This window comes from Cherax quadricarinatus, chromosome 50 (genome assembly GCF_038502225.1).
Source record: "Cherax quadricarinatus isolate ZL_2023a chromosome 50, ASM3850222v1, whole genome shotgun sequence".
Classification (NCBI taxonomy): domain Eukaryota; kingdom Metazoa; phylum Arthropoda; class Malacostraca; order Decapoda; family Parastacidae; genus Cherax; species Cherax quadricarinatus.
In genome coordinates this window covers 15,086,632-15,099,980 of record NC_091341.1, presented here as the reverse complement: position 1 = coordinate 15,099,980, position 13,349 = coordinate 15,086,632, and the positions used below count along the sequence as shown (strand labels likewise).

At 48.8% G+C, this 13,349-nt stretch overlaps 1 protein-coding gene across 1 annotated transcript in view; it reads left to right on the top strand.

Moving 5' to 3' along the window:
- Window positions 1-13,260, top strand: part of wg (Wnt family member 1 wingless) — a 131,721-nt gene extending 118,461 nt beyond the window's left edge. The window contains exons 5-7 of the mRNA XM_070095428.1: window positions 7,217-7,333; window positions 8,117-8,336; window positions 8,823-13,260. Of these exons, the coding sequence (XP_069951529.1) occupies window positions 7,217-7,333; window positions 8,117-8,336; window positions 8,823-9,019 (534 nt within the window). The 3' untranslated portion in view covers window positions 9,020-13,260. The remainder of the gene's footprint in view (window positions 1-7,216; window positions 7,334-8,116; window positions 8,337-8,822) is intronic.
- The last annotated feature ends 89 nt before the right edge of the window (window positions 13,261-13,349 follow it).

Sequence of the window (13,349 nt, the reverse complement as noted above, 5' to 3'; positions counted from 1 at the left end):
ACCTTCACCAACAGCCCACCTTCTCCCACAACCCACCTTCTCCCACAGCCCTATTTCTCCCACAGCCCACCTTCACCCATAGCCCACCTCCCACAGCCCACCTTCCACAACCCACCTTCTCCCACAACCCACCTTCCTCCACAGCCCACCTTCACCCACAGTCCACCTTCTCCCACAACCCACATCCCACAGCCCAACTTCTCCCACAGCCCACCTTCTCCCACCGCCCACCTTCTCCTAGAACCCACCTCCCTCGCCCTCCTTCTCCACCCACTTCCCCTCATCCCCTTGCGCCCTCACCCCGCCCACCACCTTGATGGGCGGATAAAGGGCGTAGCCTCAACACCCACTAATTACTCTTTCCCCAAAGTGGGTGGGCTGGAGACTCTAAGATGTGGGCCGGGGGTCCCATGGCAGGCTTGGAGTCCCCCCACCCTCCTGGGTAGGCGAAAGGCTCCTGGGTAGAGTGGATGATCCTGAAGTGGACTGGATGCTCCTGGGGTGGACTGGTGCTCCTGAGGTGGACTGGTGCTCCTGAGGTGGACTGGTGTTCCTTGGGTGGACTGGATGCTCCTGGGGTGGACTGGTGCTCCTGAGGTGGACTGGATGCTCCTGGGGTGGACTGAATGCTCCTGGGGTGGACTGGTGCTCCTGAGGTGGACTGGTGCTCCTGGGGTGGACTGGTGCTCCTGGGGTGGACTGGGTGATCCTGGGGTGGACTGAATGCTCCTGAGGTGGACTGGATGCTCCTGAGGTGGACTGGATGCTCCTGAGGTGGACTGGATGCTCCTGAGGCAGACTAGATGCTCCTGGGATTAACTGGATGCTCCTGAGGTGGACTGGTGCTCCTGGGGTGGACTGGATGCTCCTGGGGGGGACTGAATGCTCCTGAGGTGGACTGGATGCTCCTGGGGTGGACTGGTGCTCCTGAGGTGGACTGGTGCCCCTGGGGTGGACTGAAGGTGGACTGGATGCTCCTGAGGCGGACTGGATGCTCCTGGGATTAACTGGATGCTCCTGAGGTGGACTGGTGCTCCTGGGGTGGACTGGATGCTCCTGGGATGGACTGAATGCTCCTGAGGTGGACTGGATGCTCCTGGGGTGGACTGGTGCTCCTGAGGTGGACTGGTGCTCCTGGGGTGGACTGGTGCGCCTGAGGTGGACTGGTGCTCCTGGGGTGGTCTGGATGCTCCTGGGGTGGCCTGAATGCTCCTGGGGCGGACTGGATGCTCCTGGGGTGGACTGGTGCTCCTGGGGTGGACTGGATGCTCCTGGGGTGGACTGGATGTTCCTGGGATTAGCTGGCTGCTCCTGGGGCGGACTGGATGCTCCTGGGGTGGACTGGATGCTCATGAGGTGGACTGGACGCTCTTGGGGTGGACTGGACGCTCCTGGGGTGGACTGGATGCTCCTGGGGTGGATTAGATGCTCCTGGGGTGAACTGGATGCTTCTGGGGTGGACTGGATACGCCTGGGTTGGATTGGATGTTCCTGAGGTGAACTGGATGCTCTTGGGGTGGACTGGATGCTCTTGGGGTGGACTGGATGCTCTTGGGGTGGACTGGATGCTCCTGGGCTGGACTGGATGCTCCTGGAGTGGAGTGGATTTTCCTTGGGGGTGGGTGGCACGGGTGAGGTGGATGGGTGGGGGGTGGCACTGGTGAGGTGGATGGGTGGGGGTGGCACTGGTGAGGTGGATGGGGGTGGCACTGGTGAGGTGGATGGGTGGGGGTGGCACTGATGAGGTGGATGGGTGGGGGTGGCACTGGTGAGGTGGATGGGGGGTGGCACTGGTGAGGTGGATGGGTGGGGGGTGGCACTGGTGAGGTGGATGGGTGGGGGGTGGCACCGGTGAGGTGTCATTCACCGGAAGTTAATAGTTCCGTGTCAGCCACCGGAAGTTAATAGTTTCGTGTCAGCCACCGGAAGTTAATAGTTCCGTGTTATTCACCGGAAGTTAACAGTTTCGTGTCAGACACCGGAAGTTAATACTTTCGTGTCAGCCACCGGAAGTTAATAGTTCCGTGTTATTCACCGGAAGTTAACAGTTTCGTGTCAGCCACCGGAAGTTAATACTTTCGTGTCAGCCACCGGAAGTTAAGTTTCGTGTCATCCACCGGAAGTTAATAGTTCCGTGTCAGCCACCGAAAGTTAAAAGTTCCGTGTCGGCCACCGGAAGTTAATAGTTTCGTGTCAGCCACCGGAAGTTAATACTTTCGTGTCAGCCACCGGAAGTTAATAGTTCCGTGTCATTCACCGGAAGTTAATAGTTTCGTGTCAGCCACCGGAAGCTAATAGTTTCGTGTCGGCCACCGGAAGTTAATAGTTTCGTGTCAGCCACCGGAAGTTAATAGTTTCGTGTCAGCCACCGGAACTTAATAGTTTCGTGTCAAGCAGCAACAGCAGCAGTAATAACAAGAAAAGAAGCAGCAGCAGCAGCAACATAAGCAGCTGGATCTAAAGCAATAACAGTAACAACATCAACAGTAGCAACAGCAGTACCTCACAACAGCTACTGTACACGACTCTCACAACAGCAACAACAGCTGTTGTACATGACTCACAAGACTAACAACAGTGGTACACGACTCTCAACAGTAACAGCTGCTGTACAAGACTCTCACAACAACAACAACCGCTCTACAACTCACACAACAGCCGCTCTACAACTCACACAACAGCCGCTTTACAACTCACACAACAGCCGCTCTACAACTCACACAACAACCGCTCTACAACTCACACAACAACCGCTCTACAACTCACACAACAGCCGCTCTACAACTCACACAACAACCGCTCTACAACTCACACAACAGCCGCTTTACAACTCACACAACAGCCGCTCCACAACTCACACAACAACCGCTCCACAAATCACACAACAACCTCTCTACAACTCACACAACAACCGCTCTACAACTCACACAACAACCGCTCTACAACTCACACAACAGCCGCTCTACAACTCTCACAACAACCGCTCTACAACTCACACAACAACCGCTCTACAACTCTCACAACAACCACTCTACAACTCACACAACAACCTCTCTACAACTCACACAACAACCGCTCTACAACTCACACAACAACCGCTCTACAACTCACACAACAACCGCTCTACAACTCACACAACAACCGCTCTACAACTCACACAACAACCGCTCTACAACTCACACAACAACCGCTCTACAACTCACACAACAACCTCTCTACAACTCACACAACAACCGCTCTACAACTCACACAACAACCGCTCTACAACTCACACAACAACCGCTCTACAACTCTCACAACAACCGCTCTACAACTCACACAACAACCGCTCTACAACTCACACAACAACCACTCTACAACTCACACAACAACCGCTCTACAACTCACACAACAACCGCTCTACAACTCTCACAACAACCGCTCTACAACTCAACAGCCGCTCTACAACTCAACAGCCGCTCTACAACTCTCACAACAGCCGCTCTACAACCCACAACAACCGCTCTACAACTCACACAACAGTCGCTCTACAACTCTCACAACAGCCGCTCTACAACTCTCACAACAGCCGCTCTACAACTCACACAACAGCCGCTCTACAACTCACACAACAGCCGCTCTACAACTCACACAACAACCGCTCTACAACTCACACAACAACCGCTCTACAACCCACAACAACCGCTCTACAACTCTCACAACAACCACTCTACAACTCACACAACAACCGCTCTACAACTCACACAACAACCGCTCTACAACTCACACAACAACCGCTCTACAACTCTCACAACAACCGCTCTACAACTCTCACAACAACCGCTCTACAACTCTCACAACAACCGCTCTACAACTCTCACAACAACCGCTCTACAACTCACACAACCGCTCTACAACTCACACAACCGCTCTACAACTCTCACAACAACCGCTCTACAACTCTCACAACAACCGCTCTACAACTCTCACAACAACCGCTCTACAACTCACACAACCGCTCTACAACTCTCACAACAACCGCTCTACAACTCTCACAACAACCGCTCTACAACTCTCACAACAACCGCTCTACAAATCACACAACCGCTCTACAACTCACACAACCGCTCTACAACTCTCACAACAACCGCTCTACAACTCTCACAACAACCGCTCTACAACTCTCACAACAACCGCTCTACAACTCTCACAACAACCGCTCTACAACTCACACAACCGCTCTACAACTCACACAACAACCGCTCCACAACTCACACAACAACCGCTCTATAACTCACACAACAACCGCTCTACAACTCACACAACCGCTCTACAACTCACACAACAACCGCTCTACAACTCTCACAACAACCGCTCTACAACTCTCACAACAACCGCTCTACAACTCTCACAACAACCGCTCTACAACTCTCACAACAACCGCTCTACAACTCTCACAACAACCGCTCTACAACTCACACAACAACCGCTCTACAACTCACACAACAACCGCTCTACAACTCTCACAACAACCGCTCTACAACTCTCACAACAACCGCTCTACAACTCTCACAACAACCGCTCTACAACTCTCACAACAACCGCTCTACAACTCTCACAACAACCGCTCTACAACTCACACAACAACCGCTCTACAACTCTCACAACAACCGCTCTACAACTCACACAACAACCGCTCTACAACTCTCACAACAACCGCTCTACAACTCACACAACAACCGCTCTACAACTCACACAACAACCGCTCTACAACTCACACAACAACCGCTCTACAACTCACACAACAACCGCTCTAGAACTCACACAACAACCGCTCTACAACTCACACAACAACCGCTCTACAACTCACACAACAACCGCTCCACAACTCTCACAACAACCACTCTACAACTCACACAACAACCGCTCTACAACTCTCACAACAACCGCTCTACAACTCACACAACAACCACTCTACAACTCTCACAACAACCACTCTACAACTCTCACAACAACCGCTCTACAACTCACACAACAACCGCTCTATAACTCTCACAACAACCACTCTACAACTCACACAACAACCGCTCTACAACTCACACAACAACCGCTCTACAACTCACACAACAACCGCTCCACAACTCACACAACAACCACTCTACAACTCTCACAACAACCACTCTACAACTCTCACAACAACCGCTCTACAACTCACACAACAACCGCTCTATAACTCTCACAACAACCACTCTACAACTCACACAACAACCGCTCTACAACTCACACAACAACCGCTCTACAACTCACACAACAACCGCTCCACAACTCACACAACAACCACTCTACAACTCTCACAACAACCACTCTACAACTCTCACAACAACCGCTCTACAACTCACACAACAACCGCTCTATAACTCTCACAACAACCACTCTACAACTCACACAACAACCGCTCTACAACTCACACAACAACCGCTCTACAACTCACACAACAACCGCTCCACAACTCACACAACAACCGCTCTACAACTCTCACAACAACCGCTCTACAACTCTCACAACAACCACTCTACAACTCACACAACAACCGCTCCACAACTCACACAACAACCACTCTACAACTCTCACAACAACCACTCTACAACTCTCACAACAACCGCTCTACAACTCACACAACAACCGCTCTATAACTCTCACAACAACCACTCTACAACTCACACAACAACCGCTCTACAACTCACACAACAACCGCTCTACAACTCACACAACAACCGCTCCACAACTCACACAACAACCGCTCTACAACTCTCACAACAACCGCTCTACAACTCACACAACAACCGCTCTACAACTCTCACAACAACCACTCTACAACTCACACAACAACCACTCTACAACTCACACAACAACCGCTCTACAACTCTCACAACAACCGCTCTACAACTCTCACAACAACCACTCTACAACTCACACAACAACCACTCTACAACTCACACAACAACCGCTCTACAACTCTCACAACCGCTCTACAACTCTCACAACATCAACACTCACCAGACTAAACCTGATTTCTTTCCGTTAAAAAAATAATGATAAGTAATTATGATAATGTTGGAGCATAATAAGCGTGATGCAACTTGTTACTCTCAAACCTTCCTTAACACCCGTGATATTAAAAGCTTATATAAAAGCTTATATGAAAGCTTATATAAATGCTTTACAGCTTCACCAATACTAATCAGTGATCCTTACTTTGATTAAGTACTCTACGCTTTGTAATCTGAATAATAGGATCGTAAGTGGTTTATTCTTCTTGGTTATCGTAAGGTATCGTAAGATACTATCGTAAGATATAAATGTATTTGCCGGAAATTTGAAGGTTATTTAAACTGCGTTATTTGCAAAATCACTTTCGGGTTATTTGGCTACTCCCCGAAAATTCTATAGGTGTCGTGGTTGTGGCATCAGCTCTTCTTCCAAGGCTTCTGTGCGGTAACTTGGAAACGCCTCTTCTGATAGGCTTCAAACTTCCAACACTGACGAACTCAATTACATGGAATGATTGAATGTGTTATCAGCTGTGTGGGTGCCAATTTGACCATTTTATTTTAAAAATTCTTTGATTCTTCCCTACACTCGGTAACTTGAAAACGCCTCTTCTGATAGGCTTCAAACTTCCCTAGCTAGTGTATCCCAACAACGTGTCAATTTGACACTTTAACTGACAAAATCACAATAATTTGAAAAATCATAGGAAGGTCTTTATAGTTTTTTTTTTTTTAACAAACAAATTTTGATTGTGTGTTTGAGTCTGACAACATAAGAATCCCTCACATCGAGTTTCAAAATTTCAGGAAAATTCATATTGTTATTAAGAGGCATAAATGTCATTTTACATAAGTAAACTGGAATATTGGTTCCTGTGTAATAACTTGAAAACGCCTCTTCTGATCGGCTTCAAACCTCTCAACACTGGAAATTTTGGACTGTATGGGGTTCCAACTTGTTACTTTATTTAAACATAGTTTTTTTTCTCTCCAACTGGTGCCTTCCCTTCTTGACACAACCAACACCTTTCCTACTCCCAGGCATGTTCCCTCCCACTGGCATCATCCCTTCATACTGGCACCCTTCCTTCCAATAATAACCTACCTCCATCCCACTGGCACCTTTCCTTCCAATAATACCCTCCATCCCACTGGCACTACAGACTAACAGAGACTGTCTCTCGCAGCATGTGAAGGACAACATGAGGAAGGAGTGCAAATGTCACGGTATGTCTGGCTCCTGCACCGTCAAGACTTGTTGGTGGAGACTTCCCTACTTCAGAAGGGTGGGCGATGCCCTCAAGGTAAGACCTTAAGAAGAATCAAGTCGTCTCCTGGGATATTTAGAAACTTTATTGCTTACGTAGTTTGAGATTTTTTATTCAAGCCAAAAGGTATTCACATAGATTTTTATTATTAATAGTATACAGTACCGACAAGTTGATGTATAAGACACAAGAGCAAAACTTGACTATCATTCTCGGAACGTTTCGCCTGCACAGCAGGCTTCTTCAGTTGAATACAGTCGACTTTAACACTGGATATGGTAATAGTAGTAGTGCTGCACTTGTGTCTTACTCATCACATTAGTTTTAGTCTTTTTTTTCAAACACTGTGGGATGAAGTAGAGATCCTTGTGGCACCCCATTGGTAACATCTCACCAGGACATTCTTCCTGTTATCATCATTTTAATTTTACTCTTCAACAGTAAGTCTCTCATCCGCTGCATTAATTTGCTTATTATTCCAACTATACTAACTGCAAGATCAGTCTTTCATTGGTAACTCAGTTCCAGATGCAGATTTACTGTAGATTTTAAGTAACAGTTCACAAAGTGCTTCAGCTCCCTCTTTCAGAATCCTTGCAGATATATTGTTTAGTTCCAATTATTTCAAAGTATCTGCCTCATTCAGTAGTTGTCTTACCTCTTCTTCTGTCTGTTGTAAGTACTGTTTCCAGTACTCGTGGGTTCAACTGCGAGTACTGTTTCCAGTACTCGTGGGTTCAACTGCGAGTACTGTTCCCAGTACTTGTGGGTTCTCTTGTGAGTGCGGTTCTCAATGAAAATAATTTCTTTCTCCGCCAGGACCGGTTCGACGGAGCATCTCGGGTACTGGTGAAGAACTTGGGCAGCCCGCGCACGCCCAACGACCGCCGCCCTAATCGCAGGCGCAAGAGCAGGCGCAGGAGGAGGAAGTCGTTCAGACTCTTCCGTCCCTACAACCCTGACCACAAGCCGCCCTCCAAGAAGGACCTGGTCTACCTGGAGGAGTCTCCCGACTTCTGCGTCAGGAACCAACAACTTGGTAAGGAGATACTTTTTTTTTTACACAGGGTTTCTACTACTACAACTACTACTACAAATTCTACTACTACAACAACTACTACTACTACAGCTACTACCACTACATCTACTACTACAACTACTACTACTGCCAACACTCTTCTTCCCTCCTCCTCGCCCATGTATTGCCTTCAGGCCTTCTCTACTTTACTCGCTTCAGTTGCGACTAGGACAGGCCAAAACATCATGAGGCCTCTCTCTTAAGTGTGAAATTTTGGTGAGAGAGAGAGAGAGAGAGAGATAGAGAGAGAGCGATTATAACATTTTGGGACAATCATACTAACACCAGTTTCACTACAATAATCCCAGGGGCAAACACCACCACGAATCCACAGATCACAAGCGTAATGAGCACATACCAGGCCAGACTAACAGGAGGGTCAACACACTAGTGCCAGTGCCTAGAACCACCAGACTAACATATTTCTTTGCCCTCTCTCTGCAACAGGCATCATCGGGACGCGGGGCAGAGAGTGCAACAAGACCAGCATAGGCGTGGATGGTTGCGACCTCATGTGCTGCGGTAGAGAGTACCACACACAGGTGGTGGAGGTAGAGGAGAGGTGCTCCTGCACCTTCCAATGGTGTTGCGTCGTCAAATGCAAGACATGCAAGTACATGAAGACTATCCACACCTGCTCCTAGTGCCACACCTGCTCCTGGTGCTACGTCTGCTCCTAGAGCTGCATCTGGTACTAGGTACCTTCCCAAGAGATGAAGTCCTGCATAAAAGCGCACTATATATATATATATATATATATATACACACACACGGGAGCACACTCACCAGTACATCGCTGCAATGTCGTGCGTGTGGACGCCTGCGGCTGCCGCATTGAAAGAGCAGCACGCACATGTTACCTAGACAGTGTAAACACAAGGACAGCCGTTGCTTTCATCACATCACTTGTATATACGACAATAGCCACAAAAAGAAAGCCAAAAAGGAATGTAAATAAATGACTCTCAGTTTGTAAATATAGAAAAATATAGTTTCAAAGGAGGTTTGTAAATATAACACGACAGCAGAATATCTTGATAAATATTATCGTGTTATTTAGAGTAGCATTCCTAACACAGTATCAATATACTTTACGCAAAAAGAAGAGAAACAATACATTGTGAAACTACTCTGCCAATTAGAGAGTTCTGTAGCGAGTGTAAACAATCTTGTCTGTGCTTAACAGTTTGAATGAACAGTTGCAACAGTCTTGCAGTTGAGAGATGTGAAAACACAAGACTACTTTCGCCTAACAATATAACAGTGTTATATAAAAAAAATATGCTTTGAAAAATACAGTTTCACTGAACACGTTTGGACGTCAGACCGACGGAGAGACATAAGGAGCAAACCCCACCTATTACTGTAGCTTAGAAAATGTCCTAATTTTTTTTTAAATTGTACGATTTAATAGCCTTGTTCTAGCAGGCATTGCGAGTGTCGTGTGCAGGTCTCCGGTGATGTGCTGGCCAACTTGTGGTGTCAGGGGGTTAAAATGCCCCAGGAATTATTATTCGATCTCCTGACGATGTGTATGTCAACAAGTTCGTGGAAGAATGACCTTAAATACCCCAAAGAATATGGTGTTGCAGATTCTAAGGCCATCGTGTGAGGGGGGGGGGAGGGGGAGGAAGGGGATGTAAAGGGAATAAGCAGTGCAGAATTTGGGAGATGGAAACTTAAAATATTTCCCGTGAGGACTCAATATGCGGTTTATGCGCACCAGCTACTTGATCAGTTCACACAGGCAAAACGTTGTCTTAATAAATGCGCTAAAGGTAGTGTGTGGGCCACATTAACATACTTCGTGAAGTATTCCTAAAGGGTGTTCCTGAGGGTCAACGCCCCCGCGGCCCGGTCCATGACCAGGCCTCGCGGTCCATGACCAGGCCTCGCGGTGAATCAGAGCCTGGTCAACTTGTTGGCAAGTTATACCACTGTTCTACAATCCTCCTTTAAGCCAAAAGAACTGCAGGGCGATACGAAGACACTAGCAAAGCAAACCTTTCTTTAGGCAACGTTTCGCTCAGAGGTGAGTTTTTCCAAATAATGACTTACAAAATAAAGTCTCGCTGTTACCATGCTAAACATGTTTTGTTTCACCTGACTTTTCGCCCATGTTGACTGCCATCTAAGAGAACTGGAAGCCAAAGTGACAGCAAAGAGAAAATGTCCGATGTTTCGCCTCTTAAAAGGAAAAGTGCCGGTCTCCAAAAATTAAAACAGTTAAATGAAGAGATCCATAAAACCGAAGGACCTGGAAGTAAAGGACCCTTAAAGTTAAAGGACCTGGAAGTAAAGGACCCTTAAAGTTGAAGGACCTGGAAGTAAAGGACCCTTAAAGTTGAAGGACCTGGAAGTAAAGGACCCTTAAAGTTGAAGGACCTGGAAGTAAAGGACCCTTAAAGTTGAAGGACCTGGAAGCAAAGGACCCCTAAAGTTGAAGAACCTGGAAGCAAAGGACCCTTAAAATTGAAGGACCTGGAAGTAAAGGACCCCTAAAGTTGAAGGACCTGGAAGCAAAGGACCCTTAAAATTGATGGACCTGGAAGTAAAGGACCCCTAAAGTTGAAGGACCTAGAAGCAAAGGACCCTTAAAGTTGAAGGACCTGGAAGTAAAATTATTATAATAAAAAAGAAGTGCTAAACCACAAGGGCTATACAGTAAAGGACCCTTAAAACTGAAGGAACTTTTATTTCACTGTTATAAAAATAATGACTTTAAATTACTCTAATATACATGGGGGAAGCGCTAAATCCTCAAGGGTCAAATAGTACCCTGAGAAGTGAGAGGAAATCAGGCTTGATCCCTTAGATCAAGAGCCCTTCACCTCAAGGACCCCCCCCCCCCTCCCCTCAAGCGACTGGAACTAGAGGTGAGAGAAAGTAACACAAAGTGTAACTGGGGGAGCTGAGAACAAGAAGGAAAACTGGGGGAGCACCTGGGGAATGAGGGGTCATGAGCTTTGGTCCATAGAAGAGGAAGGATAGCTCCGATTCCATAGAACGAGAGCGCTTCACCAGCGTCAAGTAACCCTTATTCTGTTTTATATATTCTATTTTAAACTTGGAGGTCACTCTTGACCTGGGTGAAAGCGCACACTGAGGACCACCCATCCAACTGCTGCTGGCAATGGGTAACGGTCTTAGATGATAGACGCCCTCCCGTGGTGGAGGTAAGACCAGGAGGACACACTCCATTGTGGTCCTGGTGATGGCAGCCCTCCCGTGGTGGAGGTAAGACCAGGAGGACACACTTCATTGTGGTCCTGGTGATGGCAGCCCTCCCGTGGTGGAGGTAAGACCAGGAGGACACACTCCATTGTGGTCCTGGTGATGGCAGCCCTCCTGTGGTGGAGGTAAGACCAGGAGGACACACTCCATTGTGGTCCTGGTGATGGCAGCCCTCCTGTGGTGGAGGTAAGACCAGGAGGACACACTTCATTGTGGTCCTGGTGATGGCAGCCCTCCTGTGGTGGAGGTAAGACCAGGAGGACACACTCCATTGTGGTCCTGGTGATGGCAGCCCTCCTGTGGTGGAGGTAAGACCAGGAGGACACACTCCATTGTGGTCCTGGTGATGGCAGCCCTCCTGTGGTGGAGGTAAGACCAGGAGGACACACTTCATTGTGGTCCTGGTGATGGCAGCCCTCCTGTGGTGGAGGTAAGACCAGGAGGACACACTCCATTGTGGTCCTGGTGATGGCAGCCCTCCTGTGGTGGAGGTAAGACCAGGAGGACACACTCCATTGTGGTCCTGGTGATGGCAGCCCTCCTGTGGTGGAGGTAAGACCAGGAGGACACACTTCATTGTGGTCCTGGTGATGGCAGCCCTCCTGTGGTGGAGGTAAGACCAGGAGGACACACTCCATTGTGGTCCTGGTGATGGCAGCCCTCCTGTGGTGGAGGTAAGACCAGGAGGACACACTCCATTGTGGTCCTGGTGATGGCAGCCCTCCTGTGGTGGAGGTAAGACCAGGAGGACACACTTCATTGTGGTCCTGGTGATGGCAGCCCTCCTGTGGTGGAGGTAAGACCAGGAGGACACACTCCATTGTGGTCCTGGTGATGGCAGCCCTCCTGTGGTGGAGGTAAGACCAGGAGGACACACTCCATTGTGGTCCTGGTGATGGCAGCCCTCCTGTGGTGGAGGTAAGACCAGGAGGACACACTTCATTGTGGTCCTGGTGATGGCAGCCCTCCCGTGGTGGAGGTAAGACCAGGAGGACACACTTCATTGTGGTCCTGGTGATGGCAGCCCTCCTGTGGTGGAGGTAAGACCAGGAGGACACACTTCATTGTGGTCCTGGTGATGGCAGCCCTCCTGTGGTGGAGGTAAGACCAGGAGGACACACTTCATTGTGGTCCTGGTGATGGCAGCCCTCCTGTGGTGGAGGTAAGACCAGGAGGACACACTCCATTGTGGTCCTGGTGATGGCAGCCCTCCTGTGGTGGAGGTAAGACCAGGAGGACACACTTCATTGTGGTCCTGGTGATGGCAGCCCTCCTGTGGTGGAGGTAAGACCAGGAAGACACACTTCATTGTGGTCCTGGTAATGGCAGCCCTCCTGTGGTGGAGGTAAGACCAGGAGGACACACTTCACTGTGGTCCTAGTGATGGCAGCCCTCCCGTGGTGGAGGTAAGACCAGGAAGACACAATTCACTGTGGTCCTAGTGATGGCAGCCCTCCCGCGGTGGAGGTAAGACCAGGAGGGCACACTTCACTGTGGTCCTGGTAATGGCAGCCCTCCCGTCAAGCTTCAATCTCAACAGAATGTCTCGCTGAATTAATACCTATCTGCCGCGATTAACGCACATGTCAGCCGATTGATCAACCACTCACTTCTGAACGACCTCCCCCACCCCAAAAAAAATGAAGAATAAGGTGGCCAGGCGGGAGAAGTGATTAGTCACACCAGGTGATTGATGACGCGCTTGTTGCCATTTGCAAAGCCGCAGTGGTGCCAACACTG